Source organism: Psammomys obesus, unplaced genomic scaffold, assembly GCF_907164565.1.
Source record: "Psammomys obesus unplaced genomic scaffold, mPsaObe1.curated_primary_1811, whole genome shotgun sequence".
NCBI classification, from domain to species: Eukaryota; Metazoa; Chordata; class Mammalia; order Rodentia; family Muridae; genus Psammomys; species Psammomys obesus.
The window spans coordinates 573,592-599,160 of record NW_026587382.1 but is presented as its reverse complement, the minus strand read 5'-3'; the positions used below and the strand labels follow the sequence as shown (position 1 = coordinate 599,160).

The 25,569-nt window shown below is 45.2% G+C and overlaps 1 protein-coding gene across 7 annotated transcripts in view; it reads right to left on the bottom strand.

Moving 5' to 3' along the window:
- LOC129673853 (myomegalin-like) overlaps nucleotides 1-25,569 on the bottom strand; it is a 186,673-nt gene that overhangs the window by 118,324 nt on the left and 42,780 nt on the right. For 6 of the 7 annotated variants that reach the window (XM_055603703.1, XM_055603690.1, XM_055603691.1 and 3 more), the window contains exons 3-4: nucleotides 24,216-24,367; nucleotides 6,825-6,935 (exon numbers count right to left, since the gene is read on the bottom strand). In XM_055603703.1, coding sequence (XP_055459678.1) covers nucleotides 6,825-6,935; nucleotides 24,216-24,367 — 263 coding nt within the window. Of the gene's footprint in view, nucleotides 1-6,824; nucleotides 6,936-7,182; nucleotides 7,227-24,215; nucleotides 24,368-25,569 lie in introns of those variants that run through there. The other variant, XM_055603700.1, reaches the window with a different exon arrangement.

Below are 25,569 nucleotides of genomic sequence, written 5' to 3'. Positions count from 1 at the left end.
TGTGTGTGTGTGTGTGTGTGTGTGTGTGTGTGTGTGTGTGTGTGTGAGTGAGTGTGGGGTGTGTTTAGCGTGTGCGCCTTTGTGAGTGCTTGTGTGGTGTGTGTGTGTGATGAGTGGGATGTGTGTGAGTGTGTGTGAGAGAGAAAGATGGAGGGAGGAAGGGAGAGAGACTGGGTTTAGAGGTGAGATAAATGTTAGGGTTCTTCCTCTCTTGGTATACAACTTCTTTTCTCAGAAGTCTCCCACTGAAGCTGAAACTCACTGATTGAGCTAGACTGGCTGGCCAGTGCACTCTGGAATTCACCCCCTCCATCAGTTCTTGTGCTGCCCCCACACACCTGTGCCCCCCACAACTGCCTCTACTACCACCTTCCCCCGCCCCACCCCCAACACTGGAGCGGCAGACACGCGCCTTAGCAGAATCTTTCCTCTGATCACTGGGAAGAGAATCCCAAACTAAATTCTGGAGCCTAATGTAATTCAAATCTACCTCTAGTCATCCCTTTGATAACAATTACATAATTTATACCTCTCTGTCTGAACGTATTCCAAAGCCAAGGGGATGGTGCTGCTGAAAGAACAGCTATTTTCAATGTGTGGCTCAAATGCTCACCTTGTTAGCAGTGTCCCTCGGCATCTGCACATGCGCCCTCCCGCACTAGGCCAAGCATCCTTTTATTAACTCATTCGGCCTACTGTGTTAGCCGCTAGTGGAGAAAGGCATTAGCAAACAAGAGTGATAACATAAGCCTACTGAAGGCGTGTGCACGGGTCTCCTGTAGTAACGAGAATGATTAAAGGCATCGGGAAAGGCGGGATCGGATCTCAAGCAAACTCAGCCCTTCTTACTTAATTTCTTCGGGGATCAGTGTAAGTTTGCTGCAATAGCAACACACGGAGTAGATCCTATTATTTGTATGCAGAAAAGCCAAGGTAGGGAATCCAGGAAAACGGGGCTGAGTGCACTACTAAGGAACTGATCCAGAGAAAATGGCTTCAGGAAGTCGACATCTCTGGGCAAGTTTTATCATCTCCCAGTTTGCCATAGTTACGGTAAAGATCTGCTGACATCATACCTCAGGACAGGCACAATCTGAGTTCAGCTGATTGGCTCAGACAGTCTAACCCCAAATCCACAGGCCACGTGCCATTACTACCTCCGCCTCGGCTCGGAGAAGTGACAGTCCAGCCACGCATTACGGAAGCTGTCATTGAGCAGCTTTGTGACTGTGGGAGCAACACAGAACGGCTGCTGTAGCCCCCTGCGGTCTGGGGCCACTGCACAATGTGCCGCAGGACTGAACACCACAAGCAACTGCACAGCGGCACTGGGCGTATCTAAACAAATGGAAGATACACACACACACAGACACACACACACACACTCAAACAAACAAAAGGCTACATTAACCCAGGCGTCAATATCATCTACATACTGTGTCCCACCCCCGGGGACCCCCTCCCGCCCTGTCTAGTCTGTCCTTCTGGAAGATCCTCAGGGCAATAACACTAATGGAGCCATCTGCCATCTCTCATGACAGATGACTTCTGCCATCACTCCTGCAGGACCTGCTGGGGCTGCTCTTAAGTTAACCTTTCCATTCTGATAAGGAGAAGGAGATTACTTTAAGTCCTGTAGAGTAGCCAGGCATGGTGACCCACACTTTTAATTCCATCACTAGGGAGGCAGAGGCAGGTGGAAATGGATCTCTGTGAGTTTGAGGCCAGCCTGGTCTCCACAGTGAGTGCCAGTTCAAGGCCAGACTGACCTACATAGTCGAGCTGCAGGACAGCCAGGGCTACATGGAGAGACCCTGTCTCAAAAAACAAGCTCTAATAATTCTAATAATAAACAAGACATACTAATAAATCAGGTTTTAGGTATTTTAATAATTACTGATTAATGATAAGATAATAATAAATTACACGCACACACGCACACACACCAAAATGCCACTTAAAAACTTCAAAGGTGGGAAAACCAGGTTTAGGTCTCAAATCAGGCAGCTCACAGCTCATAGAGGAACGAGACAAGGCTCGTTCTACCTCTGTCTAAAGTCAAATTCACTTTCGTCTTCCAACATTACTGGCGCTTTTTCGTTTTGGAAGAACTTCTCTTGACAAATAAGAGAGGCAGCTCAGTGGTTCAGAGCACGTGCTAGTCTTCCAGAAGGCCCGAGTTTGCTTCTCGGCACCCAGGTTTGGGGGCTCAGGTCAATCCAACATGGGGCCGGCGCCCGTGTGCGTTCGCGTGCGTGTGCGTGTGCGTGTGCGTGTGCGTGAAGTTGTACAAGTAACTCTTTAAAGAAAAGCAGTCATTATGAAATGTGTATACTTCGATTCGAATCGGTAGTTACACATTAACCCTCTCTGGTCCAGGATGACAACATTCCGTTTCTCTTCACTTTCTGCCCTGGGAACCAGCCTTGTCACATTTTAAATCCCATTTTAAAAATATTAACCCTCGGGCTTTTGAACAGCACAGAAGTCTGAGCAAGAAATCGATCACCAAGGAGCCCCAGACTGGAGGGTGGTTTTCAGAGTGCTGTTTGGAGACTATGTTGTACACTCAGCAGCGGCTCCCACACATTCCAGGGCTGAGCACGTTTCTAAGCCGCACACTCAACTACCAAGAGAAGATGTGGGATTAGGTTAAAAAACAAACAAACAAACAAACAAACAAACAAACAAACAAAATACCAAGCAGGTCAGCCTCGACGCCGCCCAGAAATTACTGACACAGTAGCTGCCGTCCAGCAATGCTATGAAGTCTGTCCTGCAAGGAGTGGGCCGTGGCCAGCTGTGGACCACGTGCAGTGTTCTCTCTCTTTGATCCACTGCCGGGAGCTATGTGCCTTAGCGGTTACTCATTAGCTTGATTTCTACAGTCAATGATAAGCCACCCCATTCGCCTGCAGAACTGAACCTACAATTACTTTTTGCTACCACGAGGGGGCAGAGGTTCCTAACTACATAGGTATAGGTTCTGTTTATCTGCATTAAGGTTAAATAGCATCTCTTTTTTTTAAAATGTGTATATATATGAACTTAAATTAATGTTAATATTTACAAAAACTGAAATGTCAAGGACATTTAATATTCAACAAATAGTAAGCTAGTTTCAAAGAACCAGTTTTTAAATATGTAACTCAATACTAATAAATATGGCTGGTATGATTTTTAATTTCATTTTCTGCTTTCTAAAATGCCTAGAGAAGAGAAACTCTAGAATGCCTTTTAAATTTGGTTTTAAGTTGGTAATTTTAGGCTTTGGAATAACTCTAGCTTTTACAACTCCTCTTATGGAAAAAAAAATATTCCATGTAGCTTTCTCCTTAATATTTATCCATTTCGACTCCATGTTCTTCCCCTCTCTCTCCATCTCCCTCCCCTGATCTCTCTCATCTCTGTCTCTAAGTCAATCAACTACCTAAGGAAGACTTGTTAAAAGGAGAAACACAGACTGTCTTTCTGGTTCTGTTCTCCTTATTTCCCAGAATTTGTCATGGTGGGATGTGTAATCATCTCACACTGACACAGAAGTTTTTTCTCTTAAGCACCAAAATCTAAAAATAAATAGTTAGATAGATAGATAGATAGATAGATAGATAGATAGATAAAAGTCTACCCACAATAGAGTTTCTAAGTTCCTAAGCATTGGGATTTTTTTTAAAAGAATTATTTGTACAACACTCACATTTTACAGAGATTCTAACTTAACTGGATATAGTTTTATAGTTTTATTTTTAAAGAAATGTTTGTCTAACATGAGAGAAAAATCAAGCTAAGTATAGTAACAGATGTCATCAGAACCAGTTGCCTTACTATGCAGTGCTAGGCACGTAATCCTTGCTGTCTCTGCACTGCTGATTAATCTTCCCAAGCTCAAGGACTCATGATGTAAATGGAGAGCATGAACATATGATACACCATTACAGTCATATTATAAAGAGTTAAACCTCTATTTCAATTTCAAAATGCCACAGTAACTATTAGCAAGTACATAATGATTACCCTCTCCCACAAGCGTGACGGTTATGAAATGTACAAAGCAGTTGATGGAAATTTTATTTCATCTTCATGGCTGTTATTTATTCACACAACAAATGAGTCGCCGTGCCTGCAGCATTATTCTGAACGTCAGCTCCACACGGAGGGAGGCTGGAACAGGTTTGGAGAAGTTAAATAGCTTGTCTAGTGGTTGCCAAGGGAGGTGTAGGGCATGGGTGTATAGCCCCTGCTGTAGTGTTCCTGAATCCCTGGCTCTCCTGTCAAAACACAGCTTTCCTGGTCTCTATCAATCCTCATCACTGCAGAATGGGGTAGATTTTTTTTTCCTTCCACCCACGGTGTTCATCATTGAAAAAGCAAGCTTGGGAGAGATGGCCCAGTGGTTAAGAGCACTGACTGCTCTTCTAGAGGACCCAGGGTTTAATTCTCAGTTACCCACATGGCAGCTCTGTCTGGAACTGTCTGTAACTCTACTTTCAGGGGAACTGACACCCTCACACAGACATGCGTGCAGGCAAAACATTAATGCACATGAAATAAAAATAGATTCGTTAAAAAATGACAAGCTGGGTACCTGGGCTCACTTCCATATTCCCAGCATTCCACTGGATGAAGCAAGACAATCGCAAGTTTGAGGCTAGCCAGGATCCACAGTGAGATCTCACCTCAATGTTTCTATCTTCCGAATTGAAAGAACAGTTAACCACAGTCTTTAAAAAAAAACAAAAAACAAAAAACCAGGGTCTCATATAAGCCAAGTTGGCTTCAGACTCTATATAGCCAAGGACTGTCTTGAACTTTACACCCTTCTGCCTCCAGCTCCACAGTGGTAAGATTATTGGTATGCTCCACTATGGCCAGGTTCTGTGGTGCTCAAACCCGGGGTTCATGCATGCTGGGCAAATGTCCTCACCTGCCTTCTCAGCCCTTAGCCTCGCCTTCAGAGCAGTGTTTCTCAACCCCCTTTGGGGGTTACACATCAGATATCTTGTATATCAAATATTTACATTATGATCCGTTACTATAGCAAACTTAGAGTTACGATGAAGTAGAAACAAAATAATAGTATGAGGAACTGTGATTAGAGCATTAGGAAGGTTGAGAACCACTGTCCCAGTGGTTCCCAGTGACTGTAACCAAACAGGGAGAATGACGTGACAAGCAGGTTGAACAAACACTGGGTGAGATGGGGAAAAAGGGAAAACAATCCTTTTAGAGCCCTGGAACCCTATGAGAAAATGGCTGCCTGCTGGCTCTGTTCTCATCAGAGCAAGCCAAGATAGGTCATAGCAATCTGCATGAGATCTAGGGGCAAGATGGGTCCTGTAAAAGGATTGTCACCTCTACCTGTGACTCTGTGCTCTGACTCCCTCCCCCATACCTTGGTGGCAGCTGCTATAATCTAGTTAATCACACTTTTCCAGGAGAGAGATGCTGCCTTCTCTCATCCACCCAGAGCATTTCCTGAAGCCTCATTTCTCCTTAGTGAACACAAGGCAGAGACCGGGACAGAATGATTCAAGCAGTAGTCATGTGGTGGAGGGCAAAGGAAAACCCTTGCCCTCCAGTGATCTAAAAGTTGTCCCTTCTGAGTTGCCTTGGGGACACTTCCTGCTCCTACGCAGTGAAGAAATTTGCTCACTATTCCCGCCCCATGGCCCATACAGGTGTGCATCCTTGCCCATCTGTGTTATCAAGTTATCAAGACCCCTGGACCTCGGGCAGCTCCCCAGGGGACACACTCACTCACTACAGAGCCATGGAAAGGATGAAGATGAGCCTGGAGGAGGAGGTCTCAGGGAGAGTAAGAGAAAGACATGGACATTCAGAAAGGAGGAAACAAACTAAAACCCCAGAACCAACAGCCTGTACTAACTGAAATGACCAAACACTGAAATCTCAGAGGCCACCACTGCCCCTCCCCGTATATACCAGTCCCTTTAACTCAATCGACCAAATAATCGTGTAGGTCTCACAGCCACCACAGCTGTCTCGCAGAGCCGAATGCTAGCTGGTGGCTTCTAAACCTTCCCGGCCTTCTGGACAGGTCAAGGTGCAGACAGCAGGGTATTTAAAAGGGTCCTCTGATAAATGGGAGGCGACCTAGACGCCTGCATACTTCAGATCCTCTTGCCTGGACCCTGAGAGGCCTGGGGAAATCAATGTACTGACTGGCCAGGACACTTAATCCTTGGAACCCATCAGGACTTTCAGTCCTCTTGGCAGACCTCGGGCTCTGCCAACCCAGTCACACCAATCAAGACAGTGCTCCCTGCCGGGGAGGTCCGCTCTCCCTCCCCCTCAGCCCACTGCTCCACAGGTACCCTCCTTCCAGTTCTAGAGCAAACAGTTCCGAGGACTAAAACGCCTAATACCCCGCTTCAAAAGTCTATCTGCCTGACCACCTTCAAATGAAAAAAAAAAAAATTATCCTTAGTGGTTTCTCCACACCACCCTATTTTCTCCCAAGACCCAGAGCTGGGAGAGTCCTTGGGAGAATGTGTGGCCTACGTCACTTCCCCCACGCTCATTTTAAAATACTAATTCCTGTGCTTCCCCGTCCAGCCCTTAAGTGTCTGGGGTAAACACTAGAGCTGCGTTTCAGCCCAGCTGTGTCGCCGCAGGGTTTGGAGCCTCAGGCTCTGCGTACCCCGCCTCCAGCTACAGAGACTTTAAGGAGGAAGAACGCTGGCCAGGGAGAGGTGAATGGGCTTGTCCGAGGTCGGAGGGAAACACCGGGGTACAGAGCCCTGCCCATCGCAGGGCGGCTGGGCACGGGCCCTAGGTCGCAGGTGCCTCGGGCACTCACTCACCCGCTTGTAGACGTCTTCCCGGCTGGCCTCATACTTCTGTTGCATGCGCTCCTCGAGGAAGTAGATGCGCAGCTTGAGGCTGAAGTTCTCCTTCTTCAGGTCATTGAGGTGCTGGGACAGAGTGCGATATCCATTAGACATGGTGGGCGACCCATGGGGAGGAGCATGCCCGAGCGCCCCCTCACCCCAGGATCACGGGCAGCCTTGCCGCGGCATGGAGCGGGCAGGGCTGGGACACTGCCGAGGTTGTGGGACCCCCCGGAGGCTAAGGCGACATGGCTCCTGCTGGTGCGCTCCGGAACCTGGGACTAGGCTCTCTGCTCTGGGTGCTGGAGCACAGAGAGCTTTCTTTTTTTACCTCGGGGAGATATTTGCGGAATCCCTGACGGAGGAACATGCTGTGTGAACTCAGACACAAGTGGCCAGTAACCCGACTCCAAGCAGGACAGGGCTGTCAACCCCCCCCCCCCGCCTCCAGCCCCCCGCCTCTCCGTCTGAGACTCCAGGCCCAGTGGGCATTTAGCAGCTTTTTGGAGAGGGGCTCATGCCCCCCGTCCCCCGCCCTGATTTCTTCCCGGAATTGGGAAAGGGGTGGTTAAGGTGGCCCTGGGGTTGCAAAAGCAAGAGGGAAGTGGAAACCAGGAGGGGGGGGGGCGGGGGAGTGGGGTGGAGAGGCTTGGGACCAGAGCCAAGCAGCCTCTTTCTCCCAGGTATAAATCTTAAGGCGCTGCAGGTCAGAGAGGAGTCCAATTCCCGTTATTGATCCAGAGCTCAGCCCCAGCCAGTGTCTTCAGTCTTTCTCCCTGTGCATTTTCAGTCCTCGGGCTGTTGGTTTTTAGCCTTTATTCCCATACCCTCTGCTGCCCATACAGGTCACACAGCCAAGAGCGAATCTTAGCTGAGAGGGACCTTTGCAAATCGTCTCTCACTGGAGCGAAGGGAGGCCCAAGGGTTCCTCCCTCTGGGGAATAAGTGTAGGAGTGCTTGCAGGGAGGCAGCAGACATCCTGGAGACCAGAGATTTCAGCCACTCACGGGGTCTTAACTCCAGCACCTGCCTAATGGAGCCTGGCCATCATTACCAGATCCTGCTCATAAAGCAAATTAAGATCCTTGAGTGACAGCTGCAACATTAGCAGGAAGTATTATTTATACCAAATCACATGGGGCTTTGAAGGTGACTGGGAGACAGCCCCACAGCACAGATCTCAATAGAGGTTCTTGACTTAGTAATACCAAGTTGGAAAACTTACTACTAACATCTGCAGTAAAGAGAATTTAAAATTAATTTTTTTTATATTTAATTCAACCATCCACTTCTCCAACCTACCTACTTTTCAACGTTCCCATTCTTTCTGGACCTCCATATTGATCACCTTTTCCAGGCATCCAGAGGCCACATAGAAAGACTAAGATGTCCAAAACCCCAAAGAGCAGGTCAACCAAACAGTTGGTCACAGCATGTTAAGGTGTGTTCTATACTGTAATCTTTGAAATTTGTGTCTTTTGAACTTTTTATATTTTGCATTGTAACACACACTTATTCAATTACGTGTTATAATTAATAATTTCTCTTTCTCTTTCTGGGAGTGGTCTGCTAAATTGACTTACTGTACAGCAGCTAGATCTGAACTTGTAGTGTGAAAAACATTGAGGCTGAGGGAACCCAGAATGAAGAATGACTAATTATGTTAGGTGTGGTGGCTCATGCCTGTGATCCCAGCAATCGGGAGGCAGAGGCAGATGGATCTCTGTGAGTTCGAGACCAGCCTGGTCTACCAAGTGAGTCTAGGACAGCCAAGGCTACACAGAGAAATCCTGTCTCAAAAGAAAAAAAAAAAAAAAAAGGAAGAAAGAAAGAAAAGAAAGAAGGAAGGAAGGAAAATGATTAATTACTACTGGGATAACAGAGAATGATTTGCCAGCAACTGAACTTGCTGTTTGCTGTGAAAGACAGGAAAAATTTGAGCAAATTAGGTGGCTTTGGGGGTGCAGAATTAGAACTGTGCAATGGAACAGTCTATTTTTCTAGGAGGACAATATTGTAAGAAGGGAACATGTATTCTGCCATTATAAGACAAAAATACTTCACATTAAAAAAACCTACTCATTTAAAAATCTGCACATAAACATTCTACATGTCCATTAAATCCTTAACTTTCAGAATAAATGAAGTGCACTGGGATTTAGTGAACAATGAGGATAAAAGTCAAAATTCAAAACACACATTTCTGAGCTCGTTGGTATGTTCCTGTAATCTCAGCTTCTTGCAAGGTGGAGGCAGGAGGATTACTGCTGCCCAGAAGTTTGAGGCCAGCCTGGACAACACAACGAGGCCATGTTGGCAAAATGTATGGTACTAGTTCTTCTACTAAATATCTGTGTGACCTGAGGGTGAACCTCTCTAGACACAGAACCCTCCTCACTTAGAACATGAAATGGTCACTTCCGTTTTGCTCAAGGGGGTCAGATTTTGGTTGTCTCCTTGAATCCTTTTTTTTTTTTTTTTTTTTTAAACTTACATACTGAAAGGGTTAGACTAACTTTGTAACCTGTATGTCTTCTAAAGCCTATAGTTTTGAGTTTTAGGTTCAGGTTAAGCTAAAGCCTCTTAGTACCTTTCCAGAGAATGGAAAAATGTGACCCTATCTATGAGGACAGATAGAAAAAAAGGCAAGCAAGCAATGACCTTCACTCAGCAAAAAGAAAAACTCCTGTCTTTGAGATAGCATTTCTTAGCAATAAACCTAGACTTCTTCTGAGTAGCTTTTGACCTCCAGCCAAAAGTCTGTAGCCCCTAATCTTCAAGGATGAGCTAACCACCCCCACCTTCAATTGCAGCTGCATCCACACTTGGCAGGACTGGCCAAACTTGAGCACCTAAGACTAACCAATTATCTTACTTTATAGCTTCCTCATCCAATCCTAAATTGCCAAGACTGCAACTTCAAATCTCCCGCAATTTTTCTTTTAAAAACCTAAAGGCCTTTGTCTCCCGGTGCCACTCTTTGCTGACCGGCAGGGGTGACCCCATTGCGCAATGGTTAATAAACCTCTTACTTTTGTAACGAGTCTTGGTCTGGGGGAGTTTCTGGGAAGGGCGCGATCTTGAACTCCTGAGCTGTGAGACCCCAGGTCTTACAATACAATAATTTTATAAAAGACTTTAATTAGAGAAATAAAGGTATGTGAGAATTCGGGTGTTCCTGTGCAGCTGAGATTTCCCTGTACATTTATTCCTATTTCCTTTGGTCCTCCTTCCACCCCTCCTGCCCCTTTATTGTGGTGGTTGGTTGGTTTGCTTTGTTTTGAGCCAGTTCCCTAATGCCAGCACTTACATGATGTTTTAAATCCACACCTTTCTAGGTTTTCTTTCTCTACAGACTGTCTCCCCTAGAGACAGTTTAATCTGCTTTTAGTGCTGTTTTTATCTCCCAAGTGAGCCCCTGCCTTAATCTTCTTGCCCAAGACTTAGCCCCACACACCCAAAGTTTTGCTAGAGAGCACAACTTGAACCTCCCACCCTCACAGCAGAGCTCATGACAAATACTTCTGTGTGAGTCCAACCATGTCTACCAGAATCTGCCATAACCATCTGCTCTTCATAGTATGGCCAAGGAAATGCCTTCAAAACTCAAATCTTGTCAGACCGACCCCTTCAGGGGCATCTCAGCTCGTAGGCTAAAGAAAACACTACACCACATTTCTTTAGGACCCCCCACCTCTTTCCTTCTTCTTAGTTGGAATTCCATCATCACCATACTTTCCCTGCACTGGCCATCTTCCCCCTTCAAAATCCCAGAAAAGCACATGCTAGCATTCACCAAGTGTTCATATGTTGTTTTTCAATGTTGCTTTTATCATCTCGGTGGATTACTGAGACCGTTTAGATTTGACCTCCCATGTGACCTCTAACCTCCCCCACACATCGATGGCTATCCAAATAAAGGGCTGGTGAGTTACATGTCTGCTCTGATAGCCTGTTCAACAAACAACAACCAAAGTCCTCTTCTGCAGTAACAGATACCCAGCAGTACGGCCACAGGCTGCCCGCAATTATTTCAGTCAAGAGAACAGTGGTTTGGGGGCTGGCAAACCACTGCCATGCGTTGTGCTTGCATTCTCTTGGCTTGGTATTTACTGAGCACTCCTTAAAACAGTCAGCGGAACTAAGGGCTAGTTAGGTATTCTGTGTTCTGTGACATGCTTAGCTAATCCACCTTCTCATAAGTGATTATGACTTCCCTCCTGACGTAGATTTCAGGAGAACGACAGATGTGCTCAAATCGGAGCACACAAGGCTAGAGCAACTGGCCCCCTCTGGCCGACCTTAAAACAAATAGGCCTGAGCTAAAAGTGCCTTTCCTCTCCTCCCTGACTCCTCTAAGTCACACATTAACTAGACCTTCCTCGATTCTCCACAGGGCCAGACACTGTCCCTTCCCTTCCCCCAAAGCCTTAAAATGGACTCCATTGCTCTTCCGGACTGTGTGAGGCCCAGCCCTTCCCTTCAGACCCCAACACACTCTTCTTCAGCCTTAAATGAGTCTTGTGGGCCTAAAGAAACCTGCCTTCATGTCCTCTGTTGAATTTGAAACTTTGTAAAAGTTTTTTTTTTTTTTTTTTTTTTAATAGTTCCAAAGAAATCATGCTTTCTTAAGGTGGTAATTGTCAGAAAGCGATACTTTGTTCACTTAACTTCCTATATTTATGTGCCCATGAGAACTTCTTTCATGGGGTTTATATTTACCTCACTGGTAGAAATCGCCACTTGGACATTGATATCTCATACTAGAGATGTCTGAATCTGAACTCCTGAGCACTCCTAGAAAATGGTCTCCCGTCATTGGAGCCCATTCCAAGTTGTTGCAACTCAAGATTTGCAGCTGGTGAGACCAAAACCTTTGAGTCCCTCCTGGCTATCACACACGCCATCTCATGTGCCTGCACATCCCATTGTTTACAACACACGTGTATTTGAAATACATACTTTGGACGCCATGGGCCCCCACCACAGCATCCCTTCCACTGAGTCCTAGATCCCGCGACCCCGCCCCCAAGTTACTTGCCGTATCCCCCTTTCCTGGTGTCCCTGCTTCTGCCTTTGTTCCCCAATCACATATCCAGAGCACTGGGCTGTGTGAGCCTGCTGAGACATACCATGTTGCTTCTCTGCTGGAAGCTGCCACCTCCTCCTGTCTAACCGCTAGTAGGTGGCAATGGCGGCTCAACAGCCTGTAAAGGGCTGGTGGATCTGGAACCCTCCCCCCATCCCCCACCTCCCAGCTCTCCCCTTCCCTTTCCTTTGCTGCACTTCCACCTGTTCCCACCGCACTGGTTCTTCCTGTTCTTTTTCAAAGCCAGTAAAGAGCTTTGCTCCTCGGGACCTCTGAGACGGCTGGTCCCTCAGTGTGATGTGTTCCTCTCCCAACAGCTGCTGAGTCTTCTTCCTACAAAGCGCCTCATTTAAAGCTAGAGCCTGAGCCGCGCCTCACCCTTCACTCCTTAGCATCCTTTACGAGTCCAGTTCATTCTAATCTTTTAGATTCTGCATTTACCCTTTTATATTAAAATTCTCAGTGTCAGCATGTACTCTCCATGAAAAAAAAAAAATTGGGGTGGGCCTGCTTTGCCACCAGTACCAAAAATGATACCTTGTACACAGGAGACGCTCTGTAAATGAGTGAATGAAAGGATAGACTGGTAGTTAACTACTAACGTCTCTGTTCTCGGTGGGTTTGATTATACTAAGATTCAATCTGCACCCCTGAAGGCATTTCTACTTAGAAACAGGTTGTTTTTCTATAGAGTATTCTGGCCAACTAATGTTCGCAGTGCACAATCTGGACTTTCTCCAAGACTTCTGACCTGATGAGGAGTAATATGTGTCCATTCCAACCCACAGACAGGAGGAGCAGAATGAATTATTCGGGGGAGGTTGTCCAGGAAGGCTCCACAGAAAACTGGAAGTTCTTTTTCTGTAAGGAAGGAATCAGGTCTGCACGGGTGGAAGCAGAATGGAGAAGCCAATGCAAGGGGACAGAGGGCTAAGGAGACTCAAGTCTAGATCTGCACCACTTGGGGAGAACCCTGCTGAGGAGACCTTGACAGTCAGGTGAGGACCCAAGAGTTTTCTCTTTGAGGTAGGTCCTGATGAGGAGATTAGGTGATGAGGAGACGAGGAGAAAGATGGTGGGGTAGGGAGGTGCAGGAACCGCATGCAAGCAAGGCTGTTTTCTTTCTTTCTTGTTTTTGCATTTTGTTTGTTTGTTTACTGCTTTTGTTTTGTAGCTCTGCAAGCAGAACTCCACAGACTGGGCTGTCTACTTGACCTAATACATGAGCCTTCAGGAGAAGAGCCACATTGCCTAAAGCTGCAGGCTCTAAGCACTTTAGTTCTTTCTTTTCTCCACAGTACAGTTCAGTTTCTTTACTCTTCCTTCAAAACATTTTCCTTGCAGAGATAAATGGCTCTCCTCTGTTCCTTCCTGGGTTTCTTCTTTCTACATCTTCCATAATATATTGGTCCAGTCTTGAAATGAGACTGTAATAATCACTCCATCAATGCCGGCATAGGAAGGGAATTACCACTCAGCTGTCGCCTGTCACGCTCCATTAACATAGCTAACTGTCAAGTCAGCCTTTAAAAGACTCAGCTTGACGCTTGCTTAATCATCTTCAGGCCCCCCAAGTGGCTACTATAAGGGAATTGCTTGAAAACATATTATTCCCTTAGCAAATTTTACCCAGAAAATATAGTTCCCTCTTCACTAGAATTAATTAATAATCTGAATAGACTCATTCTTTTCAACTGTAGTATAAATTCTATTATTTGAACTTAACTAATAGGATTTCATATTTTTGTGTTGTTTGGGGGAAATGTAGCTTTAAGACCAAGGAATGCATGGAAAATGTTTCAAGTGTCCTTGTGTGATGCATTTGAAATTACCTAGGATATACCCCTGGACCAGTTTTTGGGGGAGTTTCTGGAAGGGTTTAACTAGGAAGGGAAGACCCACCCCAGATGTGGGAAATACCACACCCTCGCTGTTCTGGGGCCTCAGACTTACTGAAAAGAAACAAAGTAGCAAAAGGCTGAGCACAGCATTCACCTCTCTGCTTCCTGCCTGTGGGTGGCGCTAACCGAGCCACTTCGGGCTCCCTTCCAGCCAGAACTAAGCCTCCTCTCAAACTGTGAGACAAAACCCCTTCTCCTTTCATTCTTGCCAGCTATTTGGTTATGGCAGCCAGAAAAGTACCTAACATACCCCTGGTAGCTAATTATCTGCTTATAAAAAGATGATATGTGATCACATGTAAATATTCCCAGATGGAACAACAGTACAGAATTGTGAAGATTTAAAAAAAAAAAAAAAGCAACCACCTTTGAGCCAAGGACACCTAGGTTCGAATCTGAGCTCTGCTATTTTCTAACTGTGTGATTTGGGGGAACTTCAGAGAAGTTGAAAACGGAAAGCTGTGTGTGGTGGGCTGACGGAAGGATGGCAGCCACATTTGTATCGGTAACTTCTAGTTGTCTGCCTGAGATAAATAGATAAAAATAGAGGGTGTGTATTTAAACAGTTATCTCATTTTCATTCATGTATTCTTGTTGCTTGTGAAACAGCTCATAACAAATAAAACTGCCCTAAAAGGAAGAAAACTAGGAATTATAAGGAGGCAGCTCTCAATTTTGTAAAGATACATTACCTCTGTAATAGAGTTAGACATGGTGGATTTATGGCCATATACCATAATGTTAGTGAGTATTTATGAGAGAGAGTAAATTTCCTGTCTGAAAAGGGACTTCAATGGGGCTTTTACTCAGTTACCAGGAGTGTTGCTAGAAGTCTTCACAGATCAACAAGAGAGAACTTTTAAGATCTCTGGTCACCTTGATTCTGTGTTTGAATATTTAATTCCTCTAATTCCTTGGATATGATTATGCTGTCTCGATTATGACAATCACGTTGCATAGGATTGAAGATGTAGATAGCACTTTCATGAATATTTTTTGTTACATCCTTAACACCACCTTTGAGGTACAAAAGTAAGCATTACAATTCTCACAAACCACACTTCCTCCAGTGGGACTCCATATTACAGTTATCAGAACCTCCCATGAGACACCTGTGACTTCTGTGGGCCTATGACACACCTGTGACTAACAAGGTGCTTCCTCTTCTGCCCCAGGCCTCTAATATCCTTCCAAATTACATCTTAGCTGTGAGTAATTGGCCCTGTGCCCTTAGAGGACCTTACTGAGACTGTGTATAAAACAAAAGCACAACGAAAATCCTTTTCTCTGTTTTCAAGATGAATACACCAGAGTCAGCTCTCAAAAGATTGTACAGTTATCGTAAGGCCCGGAAATCCTCTCCTCGCCATGTATCCAAAGAATTAAAAACAAATGGCTCCATAAAGCTTGAACATAACGCTCACCACAGCACCACTGGTGATAGTTCAAAGCGGGAATGTTCAAAATGTCCTTGAACTGACAAACGCATGAACAACGTAGGGCATCCATATAACAGAACACTATTCTGCTGTAAGAATCCTGTACTGACATTTGCTACCACAGGGGTGAGTCCTGAAAGCACTCACTAACAGAAAAGGCAGGCACAGAGGGCCAGGTGCTGTATTCCTCCACTGTAGGAAATTATCAGAATGGATGAATCTATGGGAAGACTACACTAGTGGTTTGCGTGAGACAGGGACAGAGGGAAACATGGAGAGACTGTAATGAGCAGGAGGCTTCTTTCTGGGGTGTAGGAAGGTTCTGGAATTAAGTAATCATGACAACTGCGCTATTGGAATTGTACCCTCTAAAAGAGTAAATTCTGTGAGGTGCTTAATCTGTGTTTTAATAAAACTGCCCGTTCAAAAACAAAAAACAAAAACAAAACAAAACAAAAAAAAAAAACAAAAACAAAAAAACAAGAAGAAAGAGAGCAAACCTAGGAGAGAAACTTGCCTACTTCTTTGTGTTTTAGAAAATATTTTTTTAAATTGATCACAAACAAATTCATTTATTGATGATAGTTCAACTCAACTTACTGAGGCATGAGGCTTAGAACAGACAGTGTCTAAATGTTGTGTGTTAGGGCTGGAGAGATGGCTCGGTGGTTAAGAGCACTGATTGCTCTCGTATAGGACCTGGGGTTTGGCTCCCAGCACCCACATGGTGGCTAACACCCTTCTGTAACTCCAGCTCCAGGGGACTTGGCATTCCATGCTGGTCTGTGAGGGTACTGTATGCATGTGGTCCACAGACATAAGATCAAAACGATTGAATATTAAACGGTTAATCATAGATGGATCACAGGCCCTAACAGAACGTGGCCTTCAAAGCCATCACTCATGATGATTAAGTTTTATCATGAGAAAGCTTTGCTGTAATTCTCAGATAAGAGAATCCGAAACCTGATCCAGTCAACATTCTGGCATGAGGAGAACATGCCCACCAGGCCATCCTCATGATCATGTGTGCCACTTGCACGGGGCTGACAGTCTAACAAGGAAATGCCAATCAAAATCATGCTGTTGCTCTTGCAGTCCTCAAGCCTTTCACGGGGTCTCTGCTCAGCATCCCAGATGCAAGCTACGGATGCTGCAAGGAGCTGGCTTCATCCTTTGGGACCCGACAACAAACAAAGAAGAGACTGAAACAACCGTATCATTGCTGAAGCTCCAGAGTCATTTAAGTGCCAAGCTATTAAAACTATTCCACTTTTCGCCCCACAACTCAGAAGCACACTCCTGCCCACCCTTGTCAGCCTTGTCTGGAAAGCCTGATGACAAGAGTGCCGACGTGGGTTCGAACGTTGTCCCTTATGCCGCCTCCACCATGGCCACACACCCATGCCACTCACGGGCCTGGAATAACAAGGTGTCATCATTCTCCTTACACTAGAGCACTGAGAACTATATAAAAATAAAGCAAACGACTTCGCTGGCCACCAGAAATAGACGGCCCGTCCAGAAATAACGCTGCCAGAGACGGTTAAGTGAACGCACAGCGGAAGTAGCAGGTGGGCTGCAGTGATCCGGCAGTACCCCAGGACCCTTTGGCTCCAAACTAGATCCTCCACCAGCTTAACCTTGTCAACACCACCAGGACGTGGGGTGTGCTCACGGTGGGCTCAGCTCAGAAAGATCATTTGCTGAGCTTCTGCCATAAAAGGGAGGCTACCCAGCGGTGGTCTTGCTTATGCCTCAGGATTTTCAGGAACTGTGGGGCTGGAGAGGTGGTGGCTCCATGGATAAGAGCACTTGCTGTGAGAGCAAGAGGACCTGAGTTCAAATCCACAGAACCTGTTAGGCAGATTGGCATGTTTATGCCCTTTAACCCCAGTGTTGGAGGATGGAGACAGGTACTGGGTACTAGCTAAAAACAGCAAGTTCAGTGAGAGACCCTGCCTCAAAAATAAGGTGGAGAGATAGATACCCAATATCCTTCTCTGCCCTCACATGTACACCACACACACACACACACACACACACACACACACACACCCCACACCGCATCAAGGTTTCTGGTTGCTCTTTTTCTCGGTGACATTTTAGCAAGGCATGTGTTACTATGTATCAGGCAACTCTGCTACTCTCTGTCTGGTAGGGAAAAGACACCATAGTCTGTGCTATCAAGGAGCTCAGATTCTAACGGGAAAGATGGATTCAGAACAAGCGACTCCTACGGTAAAGAGAGTCCAAAATGCTCTGCAAGTGTGCGGCAGGATGACAAGAGAGATGAGAACGGGGGCTTGAGTGTGAAGTGTCCCCCACAGGCTCCCATGCTCAAACACTTGGTCTTCAGCCGGTGGCACTGTCACAGGGGGATGGAGGGCAAGAGGGGAGGCTCCCAAGAGTTCTAGGAAGGTACTGCTTCTGGCCCGAACACTCTGCTTTCCAGTCTGCTGAAGTCTGAGCGAGCAGCTTCACGCCCCACCTGCCATGGATGGGCGATCCTTCCACGACCATGCCTCCCCACCATGACGGCACATATTTCCTGAGCCGAGAACTGGAATTTGCTCTTCTTTCCTTAAGCTTTTCTGCCAGGTGTTTGTCATAGGCACAAGAAAAAAATATCCGCACCAGTCACTCCTTACCCTTCTCTTGTCCTACACCAAGGTTGCAGTTTTCAATGTCAGTGGTACTTTTTAAATGTTGTAGTACAAAGCATTAGGTTTTACCATGAAGCTTGTCGATTATGTCTCTGAAATCTCACTCCTTCATTGGCCTCTTTGCTTTTATCAGCCCCAACTTTGTCTGGGTTGCTGAGTCTCCTCCATGTTTCTCTGCCTCCAACTCCATGAAGATACCAAAGAGAACTTTCTATAAGGTAAATCTGAGGGTCTGGAGACATGGCTCAGTGGTTAAGAGCCCTGGCTGCTCTCCAATTGGACCGGAGTTCAATTCCCAGCACTCACATAACAGCTCACACTTGCCTGTAATCCCAGTTCCAGGTGTACGAACACCACCATACAGACATATATGCAGGCAAAACTCTAATGCATATAAAATAAAAATAAATTTTAGAAAGGGGAAAAAGATAAATCTGACTTCAACACCTCCCTGGTAAACTATTTCAGACACTTCCCGGATAAGATTGGGGAAGTTCTAGCCTTTAGAGAACTTCTTGTCGCCATGCTCCTGGGTGTTGGCTAACTGTAATCCCTTCCCTCATCTGCGGCCCGACTCATGTGTTTCCTTCTGCATGGAAAGTTTCTCATTGGTTCCTTTATACTCCATTTCAGGCCCTGATGTGCCTGCCTCCTGTAAAGAACAGCCCCAGAGAGTCCAGGCACAGGGACAGTTAGGTCTCCTAAGCAAATGTAACTTTGATTTTCAAATATGGCAGAAGCATAATGAGGGGCTTTTGTAAAGGCCGTTATTGAGATCAGAACTGAAGCTCCACCAACCAAAGTGTCTATAACCTGAGTGTGATAAACCTAAATAAACAGAGGAAATTACATAAATTAGATCCCTTCTAATGGGGCAGATCAAATACGGAAATTTTGTGACTGCAAAATAATTTTCTCCAGGTTAAGTCGCTTATTTTGTTTTCATAGTCTCCTTGTAAGTGTTTCCTTGATATTTTGCCATGGGAACAGGAAACCCCTTAAACACCAGGGTGTTCTCACAGGTATGAATTGCTTTTTTACTCCAAAAGAAAGTCAAAATTTTATTGTGTTCACTTCTTAGACATTCTTTCAGGCCCCCAACCAAGAGCAGTTTTCTCTAGGACTCATCCCCTGCACTGTGCCTGGATTTATCCTAAAGTCTGAGCTATGTCTCTTATTAAGTCTTTTACTTCTATCATCACAATGATCACAGTGTGTTTTCATTCTCACTCAGGACCAATTGTTTTCTCTGCTGTTCTTAAGAAAAAATATGAACAATCTTATAAATAGATTAGGAGTGAAATTTTGCTAAAGGGTTGTGGAATGACTAATCATATTTTAAAAGAAAAAAAACAGTTATGCTTATGATACTGAAAGTTTAGAAATTTCCCTTCTTATCTAATAATGTTCTGAATGTCTGAAGATATCTGTGGAAACAAAACCAGTATACTTGAGATGCTACTGTAACAAAAATGTAAAGCCCTTTTCAAAAATGAAATATAGTTTTCCAGTAGCATTAATTTTCCAAGGCTGTGATTATAGGAAAGCAAGACGTCTGGAAACTACAGACCCTAACAAGACCCAGAATCTCCTAAATTAGCAAAAGATTCACAATGGCAATAACTCAATTATTTCTTAAAGGAAGAAAAGGTAAAACTCCTCTCCATTTTAGTTTAGCTTTTCTTTCTTTCTTTCTTTCTTTCTTTCTTTCTTTCTTTCTTTCTTTTCTATAGATTTTTTGACTCGAGTGGGAAAGTTTGCCAGGATGGTTGGGACCTCATGAGGCTGACTCATTGTGGTTAGAGCCAGCAGCCTGCCAGCGTAAGCTGGCTTCAGTCCACAGCTAGAGAATGCTGTTGGTGTTTTTGTGGGCATGTTCATGTTAAAGGCATCATTGTTAGGAAACAGGTAATTGTGGGAGGCAGCAGAGACCCCTTCTTGGTTTTATAGCCAAAGACATCCACCCTTCTTCAGCTCTTTCATAGCGTGGGCCATCCTGATCTATGTATAAAGCCATGTACACACCTGCCAATGGAAACCCCCCTCTGAATGGTCCTCTCATCTCCCAAGAAACTTGGAGCCAGTGTCATTATAGCGGCTGTCACTTTAGACCTGCATAATTTGGGCCAAGCTATTTGAGCTTTGGTCTCTTCTCTGGTATAATAGATGTAGTATGAATATCTCCTAAGTCAGGAAAGTGAGCTGATACTAGTTGAAATAGCATGTTACAGAGTTAGAAAAATCTCAAGAATATAGAAAGTACTCAGTGCACATCAGTCACTCGTGTTGGATACCGAGATGGCAGGAGAGGCACAAGCCTAAGGAAATAAGTGACTCTCAATAGTTTTCAACAGATTTGTTGCTGACCATTTATTGAGCACCTGTTGCTTGCTACATTATGCTAGATTCTATAGACTGGCAGAGGGCAAACAGAGGATCCGAATTAGAGTGTGCTTTGCGATTAGAGAGCGCATCCTCACAAGAAAAAAGAAAAACACAGCATCTTAGCCAAAACTTGAAGGATAAATAGGCTTTAACCAGGTGGAGAAGGAGAGAAAGGTTTTCAGGCAGAGAGCCCCTCAGAAACAAAGGTGTGGACAAATGAGACAGCTGTGTTTCCCGAACGGCTCGGAATGAATGCAATGGATGCATGCGATGTTATGCTATGGAAAAACTTCCCACGTAGCTGAAAAGGTTTGAGAGAGTTCTAATCTGCGTCAGCATTCCCTGAGGAACTTACAATTCCACCCTCAAGCGGGAGCCTTCATTAGCACCTAACACACAGAAAGTGAGGCTGAGCAGTTCCTTCCTCAGCCCTCTGGGCAGTCACCCTCCACCCCAATCTAATTCGCTTACTACCATTGGCTGAGTGTAGAGAATGAACAGAAGAAGCCACTGGCTCATTCAGCTTATTCCTTTTGTCACTTTTTTCTACATTAGCATCAACTGTCATTTTCCCTGACCAATTATGTTCTGGCTCCATAGCACACCAGTGTTTGCATTTTTGGTCTGCTGGATCTTATTTTGTGTCATGCACAATTGTATGGATACATTTTCATGTGCAGTTTAAACTTGCTGAGAAGTTGGTTCTGGAAGTGGGGTTGCTCCCCTACCCACTTCAGACCAAGCATGCTCATGCCGAATGTCCTCCAAGGCCCCTTGTCTAGAATTAGCTGGGACCCCTAAATCTGTGACAGGGAGGGAAACAAAAACCAAACACCCCAAGAGCAAAACACTATGCTCTTGAGTGCAGCTAGAAGGCAAATCATCATCTCCAGCAGAGGTTATAATTGTATCTCATCTTATAAAACTCCCCAGAGTGGGAAAGAAAAGCTAAAAGTGTAACCATGGGAAATTTGTATGTGAGAAGCTCACCCATGGAGAGGAAGCTCACTCAGAAACCCCAGCTGATTGATTCAACCTCCCTAGTCAGTTTCTGCCAGATGTTTGAGTACTCGAGTTGATGGTAGTATCTCTATTCTGTTATTTGTTCTTCTATGGGGAATTCTCATAATATTGGGAACACTAGGACTTCCACAGTTTTTATCTTCTGGATGTTTTGACTACCCAATTTAATTATATTTTGCTATCTATCTGACTATCTGTTTATCTGTCATCTATCTATCTACTATCTATCATCTATCTCTCTTGCTATTTTTCTTTGGCTTGCTGTGGGCATAATAAATTCACAATTCAAAACACAATATATGGCCATCATATATTACATTGACTACTTTTATGTCAATTTGACACTGAGAGGAGGGAACCTCAATTGAGAAAATGCTCCAGAAGACAAGGCTGTAAGCAGGCGAGACTGTAGGGCATTTTCTTAATTGGTGATTGATGGAAGAAAGCCCAGCCCCTTATGGGTGGGAACTCTACTGGGCTGGAGGTCCTAGGTTCTATAAGAAAGCAGACTGAGCAGGTTGTGAAGAGCAAGCCAGTAAGTAGCCCTTCTCAGTGGCCTCTGTATCCAATTCTGCCTCCAGGTTTGTGCCCTGTTTGAGTTCTTATTCTGATTTCCTTTGATGATGAACAATGATACGGAAGTGTAAGCCAAATAAACATTTTCCTCCCCAAGTTGCTTTGGTTGGAGTGTCTCACCACATCAATAGTAACCCTAAAGCATATATCATTTTTTTTTTTTATAGAGAACACTTTGAAATCAGTGTAGTTCCCTAGTTTACTGCCTAGAATTTCTACACTAACAAATGTTTCCAAAGGAATCATATTCCTGGTGAACTGCTGATCTGGTTCCTTCAGTGTCTCTTCTTTTCTTGTTCAGGCTCTTCTTTCTCACCTCCCTCTAGCCCAGTGTCTCACAGACTAAATCTAGGAACATACTTTCTCCTTTCCCTGAAATGTCCCTTCATCAGGAATTTTACTTCTCTGACTAGAAAACACGAACTTAGCTTTGGCTATCTCAGCGGGTGTACACACCCATAAAGGTACCTCTGAGAGAAGGCCCTTCCATCATCCTTCAATAAGATCAGACACAGCCTCTCTGTATCTCAAAGTAAATGGTCCTTATTGCTGTAGATAATATTGTTAGTTGTTAGTTATGTTGTTATGTCCCTAGTGATGCAGTGTCTGGACTTCCTAATACCGAAATGAAGGGCAGGGACAGTAACAAATGCTGCTTGTTCAAATCAGAATGGATCCTGGCAGCTCATCCCAAGCCTGTGTTCCTTTGGCATTCTTGTCAAGCCCTAGAGGCATGAAGCCCTGTCTGGTACAAAACCTTCATCAAAGCTCTCTCCAGGACCCCTACCCAGTCTTTATCCCAAGGCAAGTGAATGCATGTTTTAAAACTTGCAGAACATGTCCTGATATTTTTCCATTGTTTAGGGTAGGGCTCTGGAATGTTTCCTTACCCCTCGGCAATGCTTTCCTAACCAATGATTCCTCTGATTTTTCAAGTTCTTCCATGGAGGTACCTCAGATGTACAAAATAGAGTGTTTAAGGATGGACAGCAATTTAGTTTTGCTCTTTCTCTCTTAACACATAGAGGACAAGGGCTTACAATGCCTCTGGTTGGCCTCTTCTCTGCAACATAGCCTTATATCTGACAATGATTCTCAGCTCTGAGAAGTAAGGACTAATCCATCGCATGAGACCCGAACCATAAGAGAAAAGGACTCAGAGGTTATATCTGGAGTCCAGATGACCCTGCGAGTCCCCCAGCTCCGCCCCACAGGATCCAGCCAGTCCTCCCATCAGGGGATCTGATGCTCCTCAGTTTACACTCCTCATTACCTCTCAACAGAAGGAGCGTGTCCAACACACTCTGCCCTCCGGAGGCACCCCTCGCAGCTCTGAGATGCTCTGCAGAAGCGCTTGCCCTTTGAGCAGCAGCAGATCCAAAAGGTGAGGAAAAGAAGGGTGTGAAGGTGTTACTGCCCCTCCGCCCATCACCATTATAGCCGCCAGGAGCGCCTGGAAGGATGTATTTGCAGTCCTAGAGAACATCTGTAATTATGCGTTGAGGAAGGATGGAGAAAACCCATGGTAACAGCTGCTTCTGAAGATGTAATTCACTGTGCTATGTTCAAAGCCATCCCTTATGGACTAAAAGCAAACCCATTTGTCTAAAGCACTCAAGTGAGGCCCCCTGCTTGGGTATCCTCCAGGGGGCACCAAAGACCTGTTTCTTCCTTTAGAACATGGGTGTAAAACATTCTGAGTGCCTCCTCCTGGACTGTTTAACTGTGGGTTCTACTGTACAGACTTCTGAGGATCAACTTGGCTTGCAGGGACCTGGGAATCTGCCTTATAGCATCAATTGCTGCTCTTAGCCAAATCTAAGGCTCTTCAAGGAGTCTGAAGCAACATTGCCTGATTCTTGTTGAAACACAAATGGCTCTGGTTGAGTCCCCTCATAGAACAAGCGCTATCCAGCTTTCTGGCATTGTCCAAGCAGGCAATAGAGAAAATAACGCTAGCTCACTGGGTTGGGGATCCTGGACTCGCTCTGTTGCAAGCACAGCTTATCTCCATGTCATTTAACCTTCCTGAGTTTATCTGATAAGTGAGCCAGGAAGTGACCAGTGAAACACAATTCATCAGTACAAGCAATTGATCTTCCATCAACCAAGGGCTCTAGCAAATAGCTAAAAGCATATGCTTAAGGCACAAACCGTCTTAAAAGGGTCACCATCATGGTAACCAGGCCCACAACCCGATACATAGGTCATAGTTTTAAAAAATGTTTTTATAGGTTGAATTTGTGCTTCTAATTCGGATTAGAGTTATCCACACTGTGTCTTACCTTCTCAAAGTCTCGAAGAGCCTGGGTCTGCACCAGAGGGGGCTTCTCAAATGCTCTCAAAGAGTGTGCCTGCCCAAAGGGGATCCTCTCACCACTTCTCCAGGTCTGTGACTGAACCGGAGGGCCCCGATCCTTAGTGTCACTGAGAAAAGCTGGCAATGAAACAGAACAATAAGGACATGAGCATATGTGGTAAAAGCAGCATGGCCGTTCTAACTGGCACACTCCAGCAGAACTTCTTTTCTGCAAATTATGAACCGATTGTAAGTCACACAGAAAGGAGGCACGCGCAATATCCCCGTGGAGCTTACTCCTAATGGTCTCTGGTGAATACGGAGACATGTCGTGTATCCATGCCTCTCTGTGACATGATAGCCACACTCCTTCTCCACCCCTGAGTGGGCTGAGTGACTTGCGCGGCCAACAAAACACATAAAAATTATCACCGTATGTGTCAGGAAACGAGACTTTGCAACACTGCTTTTTTGCTTTCGGCTTCTTAGCACCTTGACACTCATCATGTTGCAAAGTCAGGGAAAAAAAATCTTCAGAGCAGGAAAATGTGAAAAGATAGGGAGCTGAAGGCCCTGTCAAGCATGACACAAGAGGGCCACAGATAGGGCCACAGCAGGGATTACGATCTGAGGTTTTTAAAAAAAATGTAGAAAACTTATTTGTTTTTGGTCGATAGAAGGAAATGACGAGCCATTATTAACCAAACTCTTCTTTTTGCATCAAGAAGAATAAGAGCCATGTGGACCCGGGACTCACAGAATTACAGTGCCAATATGAGGACAAGTGAAAGCAAATGGGCCCTCAATGGCCCTGGCATCATTGAGGACTTAGCTAGACCTAGGGATAAAATAATCTTAAGGAATAAGAGGCAAACTGCCACCCCACGCTCTTTTTCTTCCCTTATCTCCCTCCCTTTCTCTGCCTCCTCCTGCCCTGTGTGTAAATGTGCCTGAAGAACTGTGTCATAGTTGTGATTTTTAAATGTCCCCGCAAAGGCTCGTATGCTAAAGGCTCAGGGGCCAGCTGACAGCACTAGGGAGGTGGAAGCTGAAGCCAACAGAATGAAGACAGATCACGCGGACAAGTCCTTGCAGACGTTTTTGGGACCCCGTCCCTTTCCCTCTCTCTTTGCTCCTTAGTGGGCTTGAGGTTGGCATGTTTCCTCTGCCAGGGGCCTCTGCTAGAAGCGCTGCCCCACCTCAGTCCGAGTGGGAAACAGAGCCAGCCACCCACAGACTGGGACTCCTAACACAGAAGCCAACAGGAATCCTCCTTTCCAGCTGATCTCCTCAGCTATCGTGTCACAGTGATAGAAAGGTGACAAACACCTTGAACAGAA